The sequence below is a fragment of the Trachurus trachurus genome (genome assembly GCF_905171665.1).
Source record: "Trachurus trachurus genome assembly, chromosome: 24".
In the NCBI taxonomy this organism is placed as follows: Eukaryota; Metazoa; Chordata; class Actinopteri; order Carangiformes; family Carangidae; genus Trachurus; species Trachurus trachurus.
Window position 1 is genome coordinate 21,358,748 of NC_139910.1, and position 19,857 is coordinate 21,378,604.

Below are 19,857 nucleotides of genomic sequence, written 5' to 3' on the forward strand. Positions count from 1 at the left end.
ACCACCACCATCATCATCCAGCCCTCCTTCCACTACACCCTTTATCCTCTTTCATCCCTCATTCACTTTGTCCCAGCTTCCATTTACCACTCTCTCCTCCTCAGTTTTTTTTTTCAAATCTGTTCCTCTGTATCTCTTCTCAGCTGTGAACTTACTGTAAATCTCTTCTAACTGTATGAAAGAGTTGAAATGAATGTGCACAGACAGCATTATAACCTATTAGCATTAAGTTTATATGTTCGTCCTACTCACTATTGTTAATGAGACTTTAATGCATTTAGTCAGCCAGTGCATTAGCTTTGACTGATGCACCGAATCATAGCTTGTTGAATATGATCTCATTGAGCTGTAAGGTTAGATTGGCGCACTGTTCCTTTAAATTCAGGGAGAGGATGGGGAGCGCATGGAGGGGGAGAGACAGAAAGAGAGAGCGAGAGAGGACCTAGTAGAAAAGGGGGGCTGTAGTTTCTCGTCTGTCTTGGAGAGGTGTGTGGGTTGACTGTGATTTTACGGAGAGAGAGAGAGAGAGTGAAAGAGAGGGAAAGAAAGAAAGAAAGAAAGAAAGAAAGAAAGAAAGAAAGAAAGAAAGAAAGAAAGAAAGAAAGAAAGAAAGAAAGAAAGAAAAGTGCTGCACACTTTTGAGGATTTTTCCAAAGACAACTTTAAGGAGGAACTGATGCAGCATCTCTGAAGAGGATGTTGGAGACAAATGTCCGACCCCAGTGACATCTGAGGAGCCAGTGCGGTCACTTGAAGGGACAGAATAAGGACAAGTCAACAGTCTGGATGAGAAAAGTCTTGCTTGACTTCACACTCTTTCTTGCTGGGACTCTGACAGCTTTAAGTATGAGGTGACTTCTCCAGAGGAATTTAGAGGACAACAGCTCCCTAGTGTGGACTGAGATTTACTTGAATAATCCTTTAAAAAAAATTGACTTTTGGAAAACTCCTCCAGAATAGATTGGATCATTTCTGATTGTTCTTCGATTGTTTTTTTTGTTTTTTTACCATTTAACAACAGACTGAAACTGCTGTTAAACAACTGCTTACGCTGTTTTTTATTTATTAATGTGACATAGGTGGTAACTGGTGAGGCTAATGTTTTACTGAATTCAATCAATACAATCAATTACTATTTGCCTTGAGCTGAGTCACTAACAGTCTGAACCCAGAGGGAGGAAAGCAGCCTCATTTATCAGCAGCTAGTTTTAGTCTTTATTCACAGAACAGAGGGATGGCACAGAAAGCAGGAGGAACAGAGCAGGGACGTGTTAAGACAGGGGACAATCTAGGGGCCAAAGCTATGGCCGGGGCCCCTATAGCTGGCGGAGGAGTGGTAGTAGAGGTCAGGGAGAAGAAGGGACCTCTGCGGGCTGCGATACCCACAATGCCTTTCCCTCTGGCTGTTATCTGCCTGTTTCTGAACACCTTCATACCTGGACTCGGTAAGTTGACAATCAGGCTTTCTTCTTCTCTCCATGTGTAGAATTCATCCTGTTTGCATAAGAGAGGGACCATCTGTCTCCTTCTCCTCATTTGTAACTTCTCAGCCTTTATGTCCGTTCCTCTGTGTAAAAAGAAAGAAAAATAAGTTTGCAAAGTAGCAACTGTGAGAGAAAGTAAACATGCAATGCTGAAACAGTGAAATGAGACACTGAGTGGTCATGAAACTTGAATACCCACATGGACGTGAGGAGTTTATAGACATGGTGCAAGCAGGCAAACCAGCAAACAACAAGGTTAACAAACAAGAAGAAAAAAACATAGAGGAATGAAAAGTGGAAAGTTTATGACTGAGAAGTTAAAATTAGTATGGTAAAAAGAAAAAAGAAAAAGCTTAGGCTGCTAAAAGCTGTTTTTTTTAACTCATCCTTGAGAAAACTGGTAACATTTCATGCAGAGGACACTGTGAATCTGCCTGTGTGTGTGTGTCTGTGTGTGGCTCCATGTGTGAAACAAGGGGTGAGGGAGATAGTGAGATACCCCATAAGTGTTAAGATGAGAGCATCGAGCTGTAAATAACGTGTGGCCTCAGTCTGGCAGGTGTTAATGCACAGTAAATGCGGTGTCTGGATGCCACCACAGCAGGTAGAAATGTCATCACTTTGGGAATAAACACCTCTCGCAGGTGTCATGATAATGGGCGGCAGCATTATCACAGCAGGCAGAGACATCATCGCTGTGGGTAGGCTCATTATTATAGGAGGAAAACCTGACATTGTTGTTTGATGTTGTAAACTTGGCAACTTGTAGTTTATTGTCCAGGGCACCGATGCAATATCCTGTCCTGTCCAGCCTGTGAAATGATACCTAAGAATCTTATTTCTGTTTCTGGTGGCAGCTTTCTAGGATACAAAATGAGTAATTGGAGATCATCCACTCTGTAAAGACACAGGTTGATTTAAGAAGATATCTCTACAAATGCACAAGATCACAATATGGAAATAACAGCATCCAGATACACCTGTATGTATGTAGCCATGTAGCCATTCAGACATTAACTGAATTTTATGATTGCATAAAACTCAAATTAATACCACTGTGAAAGAAGTTACACTCCTAGCTTTGAGTCACAACATTTACATAACATAAAATGAATTGCCAGGACTCTTGGACACAGCGCACAACTATAAACACCCTACAAGATTCAGTGCTATTTGACTTATTGTGTTATTGGAGCAGCATGATGAGTTCAAATGGCTCTGGCTCACTGTGTGCTCACTGTGTGCTCAGTGCTCCATGTGTAAACCCTAATAATGTAAGACTTTAGTTATAAAAATCCATCTGAGGGTCACTGTGTGTATTTTAGTGTAGATTCACATCCAGATTCAAATCATGATCTATTTTTAGGATGTCTCCTCCATCTGTCCTACTGTTTGTTTTTCCTCCTGGCTGGATGCGTGTGCATGTGTCTATAGTAAGATTATGTAACATCTGGTAGCTTAAGACTCTCTGTTCACTGTTGCCGGATCTTATTCACACAATCACACTTATTGAAACACAAACACACAGAAGAAGAACATGTAGCCGTTTATGACGTGTCGATTGTGTCGTGCAGAAAACTGCAATCAACAAACTCAGATGTTTTTCAGACATGAGGTTCACGTCTCCATAGCAATCACTGACACCCAGTCCATCGCCAAATAACCCATAACGTGTCCTCTATGTCCTTCGACTCTGATCTGTCATTCATTACTCTCCAGGGAGTCATTGTGTGTGTGTGTGTGTGTGTGTGTTTGTGTGTGTGCCTATCCTCTTTTCTTCGCTTTGTCCCTTGACACACTCTCTCTCCCTTTCTCTCTCTTTTTGTGTGCTTTCTCTGTTAGCTTTCACTGTTGAAGGAGATTTACAAAGTCTCTGATCTTTTCTCTGATTCAACCTTTTTTCTTTCTCTAACCTTCACACACATCCATCCCTTTTATTTGCTGCAACATTTCACAATAAATGTTGAATTTTTAACTGCTTTTGTAAATGCCACAAAGAGCTGTGCAATAACACTGGGTCAGCAAACACAAAGACCCAAAACACCTAGTTACTTCCCTCCTTTTGGCTGAAATGTTTCCCCGTCTAATATTGCCCCAAACATGTATGAAAAGCACAATTGCTCATCTAAGTGTGTGTGTGTGTGTAAATTGTGTGTAGGTTTGTCTGAATGCCTTGACATTTCATTGAATAGCTGCGGCCAGTTGCCATGACAACACTGACTGAAATGAACACAATGCATGCGGGATACGGTGGGATATGGCTCTGGCTCTTGTCAGAGCACAACAACATATCCTGCAGACATGCAGACACGAAGGTGTATGAATAAACACACACACAAACCTGCACACAGACGAAGAGTATGCGCTGGGTGACAAATAATGTTGGACACTTTTATAGCACAACAGATCGCACCTGGTTCCTTGGTATTGCTTTATGCAACATGTGCAGAGCAACAGTGACTGCATCCGTAAAACATAAAAACTCATTAAAATGGAAATACTAGGCTTTCAAAACATTTTCTGAAGATGACAGTGTGTGTAATATATCATTCACGTTTCAAATTGTGGAGAATTTATCTTTTGTTCCTTTGTGTAGTATATTCAAAGTAGGCCTACATGATTTGACGCCAGTCACCATCCACAGGGCAACTTTGCCTTTCATTGTGAAATAAAACTATGTTCTCATCCTCAAATGTTAAGCTGAGGTTTGGTTTACATTCCAAAATGACTTCAGGTTAGCATAACATCTTGGTTTGGCTTAAAATAACTAGGCTACTTATTCAATCTGTTTGTACGTTTTGCTAAGCAGAACTTAGCTTTATCAGCTTTTGACTTGACAGGCAAGAAAAGAGGTTGAGAGTTCAGCATTTTATGTCATTCCTTTAGGAGAGAGTGGGGTAGGATGAGTCACTGTTCATATTCAGGATCACTACATCAAGACATATAGTTTTGTTGCTAACTAATTATCTGCGTATTTCAGGACGTTGTGCATCACCACAAACAAACAGAATGAGTGTAAACATTCTGTTTTGAAAATATGTCCAAAAAAAGGGGTCTTGTGGCTCAACTTAGCCCATGTAGTATATGTACGCATATAGGAGCGGGGTAAGTTAGCCACCCCCCTCCTTCCCTTCCATCCATCTCCCACCTCCCCCTTTACTCAATAGTCCAGGTTGCAGGTGAACACAAACTGCTGTGACCTCCTACTGAGCCATCATCAAACTCATGAGGTTTGGGGAGTTCTGTGATTACCAAACGTCAAACCACTCTACCCATGTGGTCCTAACCTTCACAGACTCCATGAAATGATGCCTAAATATTTGGTCACATGCTCAATTTTTCTCATTTTCCTGCGTCTCATCTTACCCCACTCTCCCCTACTCATCCCAGAGGTGGAGTGTGATGGTAACTCTTCTCAATCACCAACTGAAGTTAGCATGCAAACCAGGAGTAGAAAGTGAGGACTTGATTCAGGCTGCCCTACAGTAATAGTATGTTTGTGTGTCTTTGTGTGTCAGTCTGTGTGTTATTGTTGTTGTTACAACAAACCTTGTCGCTGTGGCTAACAGCTAAAACATGATTACCACCTATATGAAAGTATCTTTTTATAACCCCGATAACATGACATGGGGTTTGAAACTAACAAATAAGACTATTGCAAAGATAAATTATGAAACCTTCCTTCAGTGATCTTTTTCCTTCTAAACTTGTTCCTGATAGGAAAGTTGCATGATACAGTCAATGGTTCCAACCCATGACCCAGGACCCTGTAACAACCACAGCAGAGGGACGAGAGGACGAGGAGACTATGTTAAAACAGAATGCTATTTGCACATGCAGCATAGATGATGAAAGAAAACACATTAAAAAACATTTGATTTGCTGTTAACACATTATTCCACTGACCTATTATAGCCGACTGTTAACACATCAGGGACGTATCTTTCGTGCAATATTCACAAATAAGGGTTTGTTTTTTCGTCAAGAGTTATGTTATGTTCAAATGTTATGCAGCGAAAAATGCAACATAATATTTTGTGTGAGTGAGTGAGTGAGTGAGTGAGGATTTTTCTGATCTTCGCTGCCGAATATTACGCAATTTTGTATCTTTAGTTTTGTCACATTCTAAGTTAGGCTGGTTAAAGCTGTGGTGCATAACTTTTTTATTAGCCAAAATGCGTGCTGAAGTGCCCTCTTCATTGGTGAGGACGCGCTGTATTTGCCCTTTTTTTTTCTTTTCGCCCCTGCCCTTCAAAAAGTCTGTGCATGCCACTGGTAACAGATCACCTGAGTGGGGCAAGGGAGGAGGTGTATAGGCTACATGCTAATCTACACAAGCTAACAATGCCACTCATGGCAGCAGCAAATGTTCAGTTCACCCCCTTGTCAACAACATGGATGACATTAGGCTGTGGAGAGCTACTCAACATAATGTGAAGAACCGCTGTGTTCATGTTCTCATATAAACCTGGCTCTCAAGCTGCCTCCTTCATCAGCTCTTGTTTGACATTTCCATGTCTCCCACATTCTGTGTTATAAACTGTTTTCTTGTCTGTAACAACATCTATTGCTCATCTGTCCGTCCAGGGTGAGGAATCCCTCCTCTGTTGCTCACCCTGAGGTTTCTCCAATTTTTTCCTGTTAAAAGGGTTTCTGGGAGTTTTTCCTCAGTGGATGTGAGGCTCTAAGGTCAGAGGATGTTGTTATCTGTGCCGTAAATACCCCCACATACCGTGGGGGCCTGCCCCCGCCCGTAAAGCCGAATTTCCACCGAATCAACTGTCTTTTTTTTTTTTTTACCGCAACATACGGTTCACGTCATGATAACTTCTGTATTTTGGCTATTCAAACTAGTCCATAGTTCTCTTTGTTTGATATTTCAAGAGACTTTTGGTTAAGTGGGCCTAACTAATGGACAGCCTCCTATGGCAGGATCGTTCTACTGTGTCGTCATCGCCATCATCGCCATCAGAGCGCTGGTTTGAATAGAGGGATGAGGGAAGTGAGGGAAGGATGGAGGGATGGAAGTAGGGATGATTGGATAGAGGGATGTGGTTAGAAGCTGCCTGGATAAAGGGAAGAAGGGGAGGGTGGATCGAAGCAAACAGAGGTATACTATGTAGGCTTGACTGGTGACTAGAGGTGTGGTTGAAGCCTGGCCCTGCTCCTGAACATAAGCCAACCAGTTAACTCCATTATTAGCAGTAGAGTATCCTTGACTCACTAGCTGGTAAGCTATGGTGAGGTGGCCTGGCTGTGAACATCGTTAATCATGGTGGCGGGACATCGTGGTAGTTTCCACTCACTGCCCACCACACATAGAGCTAATGACTGGAGAGAGCCGACCCTTTGGTGACTCCATGCGAAGCCAAAGTGTGGAATTACAGGAATATTTGTGACCGCAGCCTTAGCCACAGCCACATTCACCAACAGCAGGTGATCCTCCCCGCCGGCCGGAGGCTGCACTCAGATCTGTGTCACAGCAGCTTCAGCCACATTCAGCTGCTGCAGTATATGATTATCCTTCACCTGCTAGCGCCTGCTGTGTACGAACTATCTGACTATTGGTGTGGAGTTCTACCCTTGTGACTTGTAGTCTGATTGTTGATTGTTTAGATGTGCACATCAGTATGTGCACTGTGCGTTCTGTAACTGTTGACAACCGTTGGTCCTGCAGTAAATCCTCTGTGAAGTAGCTATAGCAAGAGCAGCAAAAACACAACATCCTGCATTGGTGTATGTTTGTGTGAGCGCAGCCTACACTGCCAGAGCCGTTAGTGTTCTTGTTATTACGGATAATTCCTCTGGGGGTCAACAGAAGTTACGCACTATTAACTTTAACTGGTCTGACGTATTATGGAGCATTGATTTAGTAAAAAAAATAAAACTTGAATATTTATTTTAGGCTTTTGAACAATACAGCATGTGTTCTTCCGTCCTAAACTTAAATTACGTTTATAAAAGTTAGAAAACCACAAATATGGTACTTCGACTGGTCAGCACATTAACCACTATGGACACATACATAGGTCTTGGCTGAAAATTAGCATGGCGTTAGGAAAAGATTATGATTTAAATAAACAAATGTTGACTGGTGATACTCAAGTTGAGATGCTTTCCTAACTGAACCGTTTCCATATCCAGAGCTCTACATCAAGTTGGGAAATTCAAAGTGACAAACTCCCTCTCTTGGGTGCGCTTGTTGTTAACTGCGCATTAATCCTGACTGACATTATGTTGCCAGAGCCGTAGATTGTCCCTGCAATGAAGAGTGAGTAAAAAAATCAATTGGTGAGGACCACAGAAGCTGTTAGTCAGAGCAGTGTGAACTGATTAATGAGCTGTCGCCTTGTAAATAATTACACATACTCATTGTGAAGGAAGCTACAGCTCACGAGCTGTGAGGTGATCTTTGCCATAAGAGGAATGGAAAGGGAGAGAGTTTCACACAGAGCTCAATATATGATTCTGCCCTCAGTGTGAGTGTGTGGGAGGGAGAGGTCACGTGTGTGTGTGCCCGCACGCGCGTGTGCGTGATTGATGGTAAAGATATTTGAGACACTGCATCAGTGCACGGGGTCATGTTGACATTCTGCCCCTGGATGTACAGTACAGTATATGTGTGTGTGTGTGTGTGCGTGCGAGAGAGAGCTTTGGGACTTCCATCATTATGAGATTAGGCAGTAGCTCTAGTCTAAAAGAAGGACATTTTTGTTTGTCCTCCTAATTAACTTAACAATGGTTGAGCTGCATGTCAGAGCATTTAGAGTTGGTTTAGTTGTGGGTTCATAGACATTGTATGAAACATGTTCAGTGGTTGGGTTAGGGTGTGATGGATTTGGAAAAAGCATGACTCTTACTTACACTTGTTTTATGGTACTCTGGTAACCATCACTCACATACTACACTGAATAATGACACTTAGAATTCGAGTGAATGCTTGTCAGAGCGATAAATGGCAAAAGAAGAACATTATGTTCATTAAACTGCTGCTGCTGACAAATGTTTCAGAGGGATGTAATCATGCACAAGCATTCCTGTGTGATGCCAGATGCTCTAATGTTTGTTCTGTAATATTTGCCAAGGCTCCTGATGTTGTTTTTGTACATGAATGCTAATAGGAAGTTTTAATCACAGAGATTGGCCATACAGTATATTTGACCTGTATATAAATTAATCTTTTTCTGATTAACTGATCAGGCACCATACAGTTAAATATCAGTGTGCTGAGACATGTATTGGTAAATAATTTTTCTTGGCTCTTGAGCAGCCGACTCAGTCAGAGGAAGTCTGTAAATCTCATGTTCTGGGCACAAACAGAGTGATGCTCAGAAAATCTGCCTTTTTCAGTGCACAGTGTATGAAATAGATTGAGTCATATTCAATAACATGGTTTGGGATTTCTTTATAATCACACCTGTGCTCCTCCTTAAATTGTTCCCCTTCTTTCTCTTCTTCTTTCCTCTGTCTTTTTTCTTCTCTTTATCTCTCCCGTTTCTCCTCTTCTCTATCTGTCTTTGACATGCTTACACTCCATCATTAACCTCCCACACTGCCAGTGGGTGCTCTGTAGAGTTCTCTGTGTAATTATAGTCATTAGTCTTGGTAATATCTAGGCAAAGACACATAGGCAAACACACATACACACACGTGCACACACAGTTCCCAAAGCTTCTCACGTCAAGGAATCAGTAAGAGAAGGGGCTTAAAGATTTATAAAAGATTTATTAACTCCTTATCACTGCAGTTGAGCACACACACACACACACACGCACACGCACACACACACAAATATATATAGTTTCAGCTTTTTTTGAATCATCTCCACACATCCATCCACAGAAAGCTAATCCCTTGATCATTGGCCTTTTAGTTAGAAGCAGTTAGGGTAGCTTGAAAGGCAGCAGGAGGTCAGCTGCTGCAAACTGTGGAATCAATTATATCAGTTATGATGTTGCCAATGGTGTAGAATGACTCTTACACTATTGAAAGATTGCAAGTTCTGCTGTTCACCAGACAAAGAGACAATAACAGCACAGAAATCTGATGCCCAGGCTGCAAGTAATGGCAAAAATAAATCGAACAGTACTACATTTGATCTTAATGATTTTTAAAAATATAAACATGCATGATTCTTGGTTATGAAAGCACAGAGAATTATCACCCAACGCTGCAGTTCCCCTCAGCTCTCTAAAGGGCTTCAGCATCTTTCAGTTCATTGATTTGGTTTGATGACCCGCAGCCTTAGTGTTTTCATTCTGCGTGTTAGTTTGTGCCACAGATAAAAGCCCTCTTCGGCTAGAAAGGTTTTGTAGACTAGATATCTGCCGAGCGCCGAAAGGCAAAGACCTAGAATTAGTAAGTGGGTGGTGAATATAGTGAAGCATTTAGCAGCTAAGGAAAGGTCATGTAAACACAGCTAGAGTCAAGTGGCAGGAAACACAACTTCACATGTTTATACTGTAAGAAACTGTTTGCTAACATATACTGGCCATGACAACTGAGCTAATAATATATGTCAATAATGATGTCAATGTTTGCAGTTTGTTTCTGCTGCATTCAATCAGCCAAATTATCAGATATTGCCATTTAAGGGATTTATAAAGAGAAAAAGATTTCCTTGGCTTAACTTTCTCAACATTATGAACATTTGCCACATTTCTTGAATAGCTGTACTGTAGTTGTGTGTGTGTTTTTTGGACGGTGGGTAAGAAAAACAAGCAATTTGAAGAAGCCAGTTTTGGCCTCCATTGCCTCTCACCAAGTAACCAGCAGATTAATCATTATGAAAATAACTGTTACTTGCAGCAGCTCTAATGTAGATGTTGATTATGTGACCAGCTGGGAGACACCACCAGACTGTATAGATCCTGTTTTCATGCCAGAAACTCAGATGGATGATGTATTATAACCAATCGGCCACCAGCTTGCTGTCAGTCATGGCTCATGTCTGGAGGTGGGCAGCTCCACCAGCAGCCAGAGCATCTGCTGGTGGGCGTGGCCTCTGCGACCTGAACATTTCTCTCAGCAGATATGGTCTGATCAGACAAAGACCAGCTCTGGGTGGAGGCTCATCTTATCCCACTGCTGCTCTTTCTGCAAGAGGTTTGAAATGAGCATCAGTTTAAAGCTTGAAAGAAAAATAAAATATCTAATTCATCTTTCTCCACATATAAACTGGTGGTAGGTTTTTTTCTTCTTCTTTTCTGTGGCTGCTTACTATTCTGGGATTGTGCCTTCTGGAAACCATTCCAGATAAGGCCAGTGTAGGCCATGTGAAAGTAAATATTATGGTGTTCATTCAGATTTGACAAGCATTGTGGGACACACCGAGCATATCTGGTATGTCTGTGTTTGTAGAAAGTCGTTATGGCAGTGCTTTGAGTCCTCAAGTTGCCTGCTAATTGTAACTAATTAGAAAGAGACAAGTAGGAACAGGTGAAGTGGATATAGAGGAAAACAGAGGAACAGGCTGAGAGAGAAAAAGTGATAACTTCTACATACTTTGGCTTTTCCTTGCTCCCAAGAAAAGCAATGCAGCTGGCAGTCTGGCCGTTCTGGTTTATTCCTCCCCCAACCTGCTTGGCTTGGACTGTTATTTGAATTCCTCCAATGTGACAAGAAAAGGATCTTGCAGAAAGAGAAGGGCCAAGGCCATGATGCACAACGCCCACCAGGCATTTCTTGTGTCGCCTTCACAGCATCCACTTGAGGATCTATGAAAAGGTGCACAAAACCCTGTGAAGAGAGAGTCTGAGCATTAGATGATTCTCTGAATAATTCCAGAGGTCGGTTTTGTATAAATGAAAACATTTCTTAACCTCAATGAATCAAACAGTAAGACAAAAAAACTCACATTCAGAACATTTTACAAAAGATATTTCACACTCAGTAACATTTCATGGATACTAAGGAAATAAAATAGTGAAAAATAAAATAGTGTGGATTTAAACCGCTGTGTCTCATAAATGTTAAGAATTAAAAACTGAACAAATCCTATGGCCAGTGGATAAATTATGCAGGATGAAATCAGAAGCATCTTCTGATCAATGTCATATAATATTGAAGAGTAAGAGTCTTAAGATGCAGAAATTCCCTTTATTAATTAATTCTCTAAAGTGTGATGCCAATGATTTCCATGTAAGAATTTTGCTTTTGCGTGATAATATAAATGAACTATTCTGTGTTATAAGAAAAACACTTTCTGTTTTGGTTGGACCCACTTGCATTTACGTAAGAGTGGGAACAGGACATTGAGGAAGTCACTATTTCTAGAACTGTTATAATTCAAAATAAAAATTGTAGGTCATTCATAAAAATAAACAATAAGAACACTGTAGGAAGTTACAATGACAGCTAGCTAGGCAAATATAAATATGGAACTGATAGTAAGAGGTAGACCCGAGACACACACTTTGTAAAATCATAGTTTATACAGTGTGTGTGTGTGTGTGTGTGTGTGTGTGTGTGTGTGTGTGTGTGTGTGTGTGTGTGTGTGTGTGTGTGTGTGTGTGTGTCCTTTCCCTGAGGGGATGTTGTTATGGAAACATTCTGTGATGAAATAATCTGATTTGTGTGCACTGAGGTTTACACTTGCCTCTGTTTGACACTCGCGCGCACACACACAGTGGATGGACTGTACAATGAACAGGTTCTGGGAAGTTGCAGGTCTCCAAATAACAGGATGAGAGGTGATATTGGATTGCATCCGGGCAGACAAGGATTGTGCACAGAGATAATCCTGTTTCAGCTTCGTAGCAGTGGAAGTGAGCATCCCTCTTGCTTTTCCCTCTACTCCTTTCCAAGGCGTAGATCATTGCAGCCAGATACTCACGAAGAGTGGCCTCTTTAATACTGACTCACTTACTCCAGAGTGGCCAGAGTGAGATAAGACTCTATTGAGTGTTTTCAGTCTACACATGTCCACAGGACTGTATAATACAGTATGATCCTACTGCAAGCTGTTTTTGGATCGGCGAGGCAGAGACACAAGCTGCTCAGCTAACGGAGGCAAATGGTACTTTCGCCTTTCCCTCGTCAAACTCATCAAATACACAATCCAACAACTCCAAAACATTCTTGTGGACAAGTTGTGACCTGCACATTCACCACGCTATGAAATAACCATGTAAAATGTTGTTAGCTGACCAGCTCGCGTCTCTGCCCCGCCAATCTAAAAACATCTTGCACCAACAATAAAAGGTAATGAACCTATACTCCTAAGACTATAGGGATTATGGCAATAGGCAAATTTGCCAAAATGTTGAACTATCCATTTAAGATGGAGGACCTAATGGATAAATCTCCACAACTATTAGATGAAGTAAAAATATGAAATATCATTACCAACATTCAAGGCCCACAAAGTTTTACAACTCTGCTTATCCCCTGATTTGAAACCTACTTGGTACAGATGCATTACTTATCACATTCTCTCACTAAATGCACTTCATTCATACTATTTAGCAAATGCTGCCATGCTAATATGCTAATAAAAAAAGACCTGCTAAGCATTGTTAGCAGTCATGGGGAGTGTGTATGGCATAAGTAAGCGCTACTGTGAATTAGCTGCACTGTTTCATTTCCACAGTAGACAGCACACGTCTCTTCTAGTTTATTTAATTGGAAAGTCTGCAGTCTTTGTCTGGTATATGTCAGTGGAAGTGAAGCAAAGTGGAGATCTCCTTTAAAGTCTTTTCATTCAATCATTTTTAGCTAAACACATCATGGAGACAAATGTGCCGATGCAAAAACAACAACTTTGAACTGTAACGAGACGTCTCTCTGGGTTTGTCCCCACAGGAACCTTCATCTCAGCGTTCACGGTGCTGTGTGGAGCTCGCAGCGAGCTCATCTCCCAGCGAGGCGTGTGCTGCGTGTTCTGGCTCAACGTGGCAGCAGCTCTGATCCAGATCCTGACGGCCGTTATCATGGTGGGATGGATCATGAGCATCTTCTGGGGAATGGACATGGTCATCCTCGCAAGTCAGTGGCTCTCTGTGTGTTTATCGTTCTCTCCTCTCTTCACCTTTTATCTCACTCCTCTATCTTTTGTCCGTCTCACATGTACAGTACCATGCAGGAGGAAAGCATCTGAACTCCATCCAAACAATTCACAACATTTTGACTGCGTGAGAACAGAAGTAAAACACTAGTGTCTAACAAAAAATAAAATTTTCAGGTGTTGAGATCAAACATCATTATTTCTCTGTTGTAGACCTTTAGCCTATAAGTTACAGTCAAAAGTGCTACTAAAGATTGCAGGCTGTAAGTAGTAGTAAGACCAGAGTTCATACACATTTGAAATGTCAAAATTTGATACTTTTTCAGACCCTAATTTCCAGACTTCTTGGTTTAAAAAAAAAAAAAATCTAATTTGTGAGATTTGCGTAATTTGACATGTATCATGTAAATAAATTATGCAATTAACTTTATTTATTGATTTTCATTGATTTTCTAAATTTCTACCAATCATTTCCAGGAGATTGTAGCTATAGGTACAAAAGTGCCTTCAAAATAATTAACCCAAATAACTTCAGATAAGACCAAACCCAGATAAGTCTCAAGATAAATATATTTCCATACAATAGTTTCCATACTTTTCCATACTTTCCATACTTGCGTAGGAACCATGTAAGACAGTGTATCTGAAGCATCTGCTTCATTCAGGTGTGTGGACAAATTGTAAAACATACCAGTGAGTCACACTGTTGGTGGCACATGTCTTACACCCATACATGGTTCATTCTTCAGTGCAGCTGAAAAAAGACTCTACAAATGCAATTACTCCTGTTTGATCAGTTTTTCCTTTATTTAGGAAACCATATGAGATAATTAAATCTCAGGTGCCACAGACCATCTGTTGAATTTGGGAGGCACTGCACTGACAGACTAACTTATTATAGGAGCTCTTTTCACTTCCCAGGCTTGTTGATAATAACAAAAACGTGGAGTATTGCCAGTCGCCTTGTGTTCAGTGTGAGGTAATTGGCAGCCGTGGCACAGATTCGTTTCGAGGGGCTTATATTTTCAGAAGCATCTGATTTAAGAGAGAAATAAAGTAGTGTGCACTGATGTATAACCAAGTGCCAACACACACACAGTCACTACTCTCTCGCTGCACCGAGGCAGCCGTTGTATCAGCGTAGCGCTGTCTGTATCTGTCTGTGTGGATGTGGATGTGTATTTGAGGTAATTGCTGCCTGCGTGTGCATCCGTACATGCACATGCCTGCAAGAGTTTGTGTGTGAGTGTGCGCCTGTGTGTGAGGTACAGTAATTGTGTGGGAGTGAGCGGCCCCCCCGGTGTGTTTTTATTCACTGCTCTCTCTCAGGCCTCTGGCCACACGTCACATTCAACTGTTGCTGCTGGGATCTATAGTTTCTGTTAGCGCTCACAGCTAGCCGTGTATCGTATATCTATATTTCATTTCATTTCATTTATTAGTTTATTTCAAAGGGACAGTGCACCACTAATCAACAGAGTTAAAAGAAAGGCCAGAGTTAGCCAACAAGGCTAGTTTTCGTCCGTTGTCCCTGGCTAGATGTTAAAGGCAACCTAAAAGCCTAAAAAAGGGGCAACAATTAAGTACTTTTATATTGACTATGGAGGGTCAGATCAACATACTGAAGTCATGCACGCTCCTTCATGCTAAGATTAATTATTACTTAACTACTCATCACCATAATCCATGTCTTTGGGCTTCAGGCTCCCATTAAGATATTCCGTCTTTCCTCCTCCACGTAATGAATCACTCTGATAATGTGGCATATTTATCAATTTTCTCTTTCCCTTCCTGTCTCTCTATTCCTCTCTAATAAGCTTGTGTTGCATATAATCAATGTATTCTTTATTTCCATATCTTCATCTCTACTAACTCCCCTCCTTCACTTTCTCCATCTATCTAATGATCATGGCATTATCTTCCTCCCACTGATCGCCTTCCTCCTGCCTTTCTCTCTATCTAATGATTGTTCCTATTTGATCTTGCTCCCTCTCTTTCTCTCTCACATTATTCCTCCCACTCTCGGCCCAACCCCCCAGTCTCCCGCTTTGCCTCAATTTCTTCTTCACTTTTTGTTCTTCACTGGCTCCGTCTCCCTCTTTTCCTGTCTCCATCTCTTACCGTCAATTGATCCAACACACTGGGGTTGTGTTACAGCGTTTGTGTGCTCGGTCGGAGGTTGTTGTTTTTTTCACGTGGAAAGCGCCTAGAGTTTGTTGTTTTGTGTTACTCAACTTCACAAATACATGGAGTGCACGGAAACTTGAAAATAAATCATGACTAACTGTCTCTGTCTTGTTTCCTCTCTCCTCCTTCTGCTCTTCTTCCTCATCAACCAAAGTCTCTGATGGTAGGTGTTTCTTTTCACTTCACTCACTATCAACTGTTTCCCAGTGAGTTGATAAAACTGTGGAATGACATAGAAGCATATCACAGGATGAATGTCAGCTTGACTAAAATTAACACAGATATCGAGCCTGCCAAGACAAATAACCACATTTCCCAGGCTTAGAAATAACATTTATTCAGAAGTTTCTCACGACCTCTCATCTGAGCCGTACAAAGAAATTACAAAGTATGTTCAGTGTCCACAAAGAGTTCAAGCATCAAAGTTCATTCTTGAGTTTGGAAATAGTGCCCCGTTTATTGGTTCACAATATTTCAACCATATCATATGGTCCTCACAAGCTCTTCAAGGACTCACACTGGCTTAGAAAAAATATCAGAGTTCATTCTTGACCTTGAAATAGTTGTTTGAAGAAAAAAAAATGAAGGTAAACTGACTAGCTCCCTAACTTCTCTCAGAGCTTGTGTCACACAGTCTTACATGACCTCATGACCACTGAGCAATCTGTATTTGATAATTGGTAAGAAATTTCCAGAATAACTGGCAGCATTTGCTTAAAGGTGCCCTGTGGAGTTTCATTCATGTACACAGAGTTGTTTTGAAAAAAGTAACTTAAAAAAAGTGCCTTTTCTTTCTCAATAAATATTACTCTTGGAAGTTTTTGAAACTGCTAATGCTGATGCAGATACTAACAAAATAGCAAACACTTCAAAACATTCCTCTGTGGTTCTACTAGAAATAGGAGGTAAAGATCGAAGGTTCTTCCTGTTCAGGACCTGTCTATTTACTTGAAATAGCACGGCGGCTCCTAGTAAAGATCAGCTCAGATCACCATGGGCAATACAAACTGTGAAATGTTACTCTCCTGATTCAAGAAATGTTAGTTCATTAATAAATTAAGTGTCTTATGCATCTCTGATGGAGTCTCTAATCGATCTCAAAGTCAGAGCAGTACTGTTTAGCACTTTAGAGAAGTTCAGGTAATGGCTGCCAGTCCAGACAATACTTTATCTTAATATAGCCTAAAGCTGTAGCTCCTAATGCTGGAGCCGAGCTCCTGTTGTGGTTACAAAGCCTCTCTGCTTTCACTTTGTTCAACTAAATTAAATGAAAAAGGGCAAATACTGTCAAAAGTTTAAAATAAATGTTTTGTAATTCCATTTTATTTCTGGACATAAAAGCCAGATGATAGCCTACAACAACTGTAGTATTTCTACAAGTGGTCAAAGATCTTTTTCATCCCCCTCCCTTTGTCTACACTCACCTTCCTCTTCCTCAGGCTGTAGGGACCAGGGGATTCCCCAAGATGTCTGAGAGATGTCGCTCATGTGTTTCCTGATGGATCAGGAGCACTTTAACTTCCCTGACGCCTGGCGGTGACCTTTACCTTTGTGCTGACCTGTAGCTGACAACAGAGAGAGGCAAAGACGAGATGAAAATGGTTTAGTCAAGAGACTGCCCCTTGTTCAAGTATTTGATTGCTGGCTGGTGACTGACCACATTTAGACACAACGGGAGACAGTGACAAGAAATCACCTGAATAAGAAAAACAATGTGTTTGTATGTTGTTGAGAGATCCTAATGTAATGATCCTGATGTTTAAATTCTGTCTTTTGATTATTTTTACTGGATCAATTTGAGTAAAACCACAAATCTGTAGAAACTGCAGGTCACTAACATTCGGCCTCCAGGAAATGATGGAATTAATGAAGAAGACAAAACAATTGATTAGCATGAGGACGAGAAATAATTCAGGCACTGATTTGATAATTTAGTTTTTCGGTTTGAGAATTTTGCCAGAATCCAGTTGTAGAAAATGAAAAAATAACATAAAAAAGACAAATTCTATCCATAGCAAAGCTGCTGTAACAGATGTATTTAGCTCAGTGATGAATTACATATCCTTGGGCATAAAACAATGATTGAGTTCCCACTGCCTGTGAACTGGCCTCTCTGCTTAAAGCGGTTCATTTCAGTGTTAGATGTTCATCAGTGAGTTTTACTGTTTCAAAAACTGACTTTAGCATTAGCTACATTTTGCTGCTCTGAAAAGGTAAGGTACAGTATATATAACTTAAATGGGTTTGAGGTTTTCATTCTTAATCACATTCAGTCTTCTCGAAATTGTGAGGAAAACAGTGTTTCCTTGTAAACAGCCAGTTTTGCACTATAAGGTTCATAAAAAGTTCAGAATCAACCGTTCTTCAAGCAACGAGTGTGGAACAGATGTGTTATCAAACTAAACATGTCTCTGACACTTCATATTCAGTGTATACAGTCTAAATTATAGTATTTTGATTATATGAAGGTGTTAGCAACCCTACCATTAGTTTGAGTGTTGGCACAACACAGTGTTTAATAGCAAGATCATTTTTGCCACATCTCACAGTGGGCCACTCATTGCATGGTATCCTGAAATGTCAGGACTGTGTGTAAAAATGACTCATCCTTCCCGATAATTATCAGATTTGAACTGTCGTACCTCTTAAATGTGTAAATCAGTGTCAAAAGAATATCTCACATTATCCGTGTTGTATCTAAATTGCAGGTTTCAAAATATCAGCTCTCATTACAGGCCTCACTAGCGAATTTCAGTCACCACCCTGTCTGTCACATTACAACAGAAAGACTCAGCTACAGTCACATTACAGAGGGTGTGACTGGGGGGGGGGTCGTGCTTGAATAGCCAGTTTTGGCACATTTCCACTGATAGACAAGAGTCACTGTGAGTAAACAGCTTCCATAAGCAACTCCAGTAGAAATATTAACATAAGATTCAAAGTACAAAACCAAAATGTGTACATTATCTACTGTATGTGGGTGTTTGTGTGTGTGACTTGCGTGCAATGTGAGTGGGGAATACTAAGCTGTATGTGGTGTGAACTCAGTATTACTATATGGAAGGATACAGTATGTAGGTTCTAAACTCATAAAAGTGTGATATTTAACACACTGCCTGTGTTACAAGTGTCCAAAAAAGGCTTTTCCCTTGATACCACATTGGCTTGTATTGGCTTATTTCCCTGACAAATATCCAAGAGTATCAAAAGTCAAACAGCCTTAGATTAAAAGAATCAAACCAGGTAACTTGAGCCAAAAAACTGATGCAAAGCAGTAAATCAAAATTACTGCCAGTGTATTCAAAGGTAATCAATGCTCGGCTCAGTCACTCGTGGAGAAACTCTTATTATTACAGCTTTTGTGAAAATGTAGTACAGCATTTTGTGGGTAAAAGTTGAGATAAAATCGTTCAAAGTGAAATCCAAACAGTGTGTGTGCCTCTACAAAGATCATGCTGTGATATCCCTCCCTCCCATTCATTTGACTTTGATGTATCTCTTTGATTTAATTTGTTATCTTAGCCAAATGCCTTTTTCAGAGTACTGCTGTATTTTGGATTTTTGAAAGACAACACTGATGACTTTCTGTTTTGACTGTGTATATGTTGTATAGTTTGTGTGTGTGAGAGAGATGATGATGATGATATTTTATGCCTTACAAATGAGAAATGTTCTCCCTAAAGTGTTTCTGTAGCAGTGGTGCTGGAGTTTCTTTATAGACCTAAAATAATTGTTATTTGGATAGGTGACATAATAATCAACCTTTCATGGATTCTGTTTCTGAAATGTTTTTTTGTATTTTTTTCAATGATGATAGTGTTGTGTTTGCTTTTCAATTGTAGAATGAACATACTGCCATGTACAGTTTTCTGCATGCATATCTTTGGTGTAAAACGACTGTACAGAGATACACCACACAGACTAACTTAACTTGTTTAAGATTGTAGCTTTATTCTGTGACTTTGCAATATTGTTTTTATTTTAAGCCCAAGGTGACAGACATGAAATCTTGCTATTAAAAAAAGTTTTTTTTGCTGAATACTTGTGATTGAGTGTTGAATGTTTTTGAGGCTATAATGTGATTCAGTATTAGTCTATTTTTTCTTTTTCTTTTTCAAAGAATGTGCCTCTGTTTCACAACAACTTTGCACACTCACACCGGAGATCTTCCCAGCTTCTGAA

At 40.5% G+C, this 19,857-nt stretch overlaps 1 protein-coding gene across 1 annotated transcript; it reads left to right on the forward strand.

Annotated features, from left to right (window-relative positions):
• Nucleotides 1-549: 549 nt before the first annotated feature.
• stum (stum, mechanosensory transduction mediator homolog) lies at nt 550-19,857 on the forward strand. Its single transcript, XM_084000371.1, has 3 exons — nt 550-1,445; nt 13,287-13,485; nt 17,122-19,857. Exons 1-3 carry the CDS (start codon nt 1,235-1,237, stop codon nt 17,147-17,149), a joined length of 438 nt encoding a protein of 145 aa, XP_083856497.1. The 5' UTR covers nt 550-1,234; the 3' UTR covers nt 17,150-19,857.

Excerpts from the sequence above, each read along its gene's own strand:
- stum (XM_084000371.1), top strand. The coding sequence starts at position 1,235 with ATGGCACAGAAAGCAGGAGGAACAGAGCAGGGACGTGTTAAGACAGGG. Across the intron at positions 1,446-13,286 it reads CACCTTCATACCTGGACTCG|GAACCTTCATCTCAGCGTTC; the intron begins GTAAGTTGACAA and ends TTGTCCCCACAG. Across the intron at positions 13,486-17,121 it reads GCAAGTCAGTGGCTCTCTGT|GGACCAGGGGATTCCCCAAG; the intron begins GTGTTTATCGTT and ends CTCAGGCTGTAG.